The 1367-nt window shown below is 40.7% G+C and overlaps 1 protein-coding gene across 24 annotated transcripts in view; it reads right to left on the bottom strand.

The window, feature by feature from the left end:
- The window catches only part of Trip12 (thyroid hormone receptor interactor 12), a 130682-nt gene that overhangs the window by 45397 nt on the left and 83918 nt on the right, over positions 1–1367 (bottom strand). For all 24 annotated transcript variants that reach the window (XM_031368223.1, XM_031368220.1, XM_031368218.1 and 21 more), the window contains one exon: positions 807–955. In XM_031368223.1, the coding sequence (XP_031224083.1) occupies positions 807–955 (149 nt within the window). The remainder of the gene's footprint in view (positions 1–806; positions 956–1367) is intronic.

Raw genomic sequence — 1367 nt, forward strand, 5'->3', positions numbered from 1 at the left:
GAATGTGCTAAGTGATGAAAGTGTAAGACCCTTTGTGTTTGACAGGACTTAACTCAGAACTTCAGAAATGAAATATCAGCTTTACATACTGTGAGACTGTGACCAAATGAGACCATCTCATGCACTTTCCTAAACTTTGTCAGCTCCTTGGATATGTAAGAAGGTATAGTATTTATTTAATTTTGTACAGTCCAGCCTACACATAAGTAGCAAACAAGTAATCCTTCTCAATCAGGAAGATAAACCAAAGTAAGGTAGTTTACTATTGCCCCAAAGACTGTGATATTGAATAATAAACAGTGAGGTATCAAAGCATTACTTATGGGTTTAATAATTAATAGCAAGTGACTTTATCAAAAAATTCACGCATAGCTGGTGAGATGGATCAGCAGGTAAGAGTGCTGACTCTTCTCAAGGTCCTGGGTTCAAATCCCAGCAACCAACCACATCATGGCTCACAACCACCTGTAATGAAATCTGATGCCCTCTTCTGGTACGTCTGAAGACAGCTACAGTGTACTTATTTATAATAAATATGTTTGGAGGCACTGGTAAGTAGTGGCCAACTGGAGCGAGCAAGGTTGACCGGAGCGAGCAGAGGTCCTAAAAAGTCAAGTCGCAACAACCAGATGAAGGCTCACAACTATCTGTACATAAAATACTAATATACATAAAATAAATAAATCTAACAATTAGCAAAAAATATTTACAAACTCCAGCTGGGTACGCTGCTTACTGAAAAAGAGTATTTATTTGTACATCAGGCACATAGGCAAAGTAAGCCAACAGAAGAACAGCATGCTTACCAAAGCTGGAACAACACTCTTCACAGGAAACCCTCCTAGTGTCTCCTCATTGCCCATGACCAATAGCTGACACATTTCAATGACTGCCTGAAGCTGTTGGCTTTCATCACTGGCTTGTAGTCCTTGAAGAAGCTGCTGGGCCTTAGAACCTTCCAGGGAAAAGAAGACATTACTGAAGACATTGAGAGCAGAAGGCATAACTCAGCAGTTAAGAAGACTCTTATTCTTCCAGAGGACTTCAATTCTGTTTCTGGTAGCCATGCCAGGCAGCGTACAACCATAGATAAATGCAACTCCAGGAAATCTAACAGCTTTTCTATACACCTCAGGTGTTCACATATGTGTGCAGACAGACATATGCAAAAACACTCACAAATAGATGAAAAAATGTTAATCTTTTTAAAAATTAAAATAAACACTGCCAGGTGGAGGTGGCGCACGCCTTTAATGCGCACGCCTTTAATCCCAGCACTTGGGAGTCAGAGGCAGGTGGATCGAGGTCTACAGAGTGAGTTCCAGGATAGCCAAGGAAGGCTACACAGAGAAACCCTGTCTCAAAAA

This window comes from Mastomys coucha, unplaced genomic scaffold (assembly GCF_008632895.1).
Source record: "Mastomys coucha isolate ucsf_1 unplaced genomic scaffold, UCSF_Mcou_1 pScaffold14, whole genome shotgun sequence".
Taxonomy (NCBI): Eukaryota; Metazoa; Chordata; class Mammalia; order Rodentia; family Muridae; genus Mastomys; species Mastomys coucha.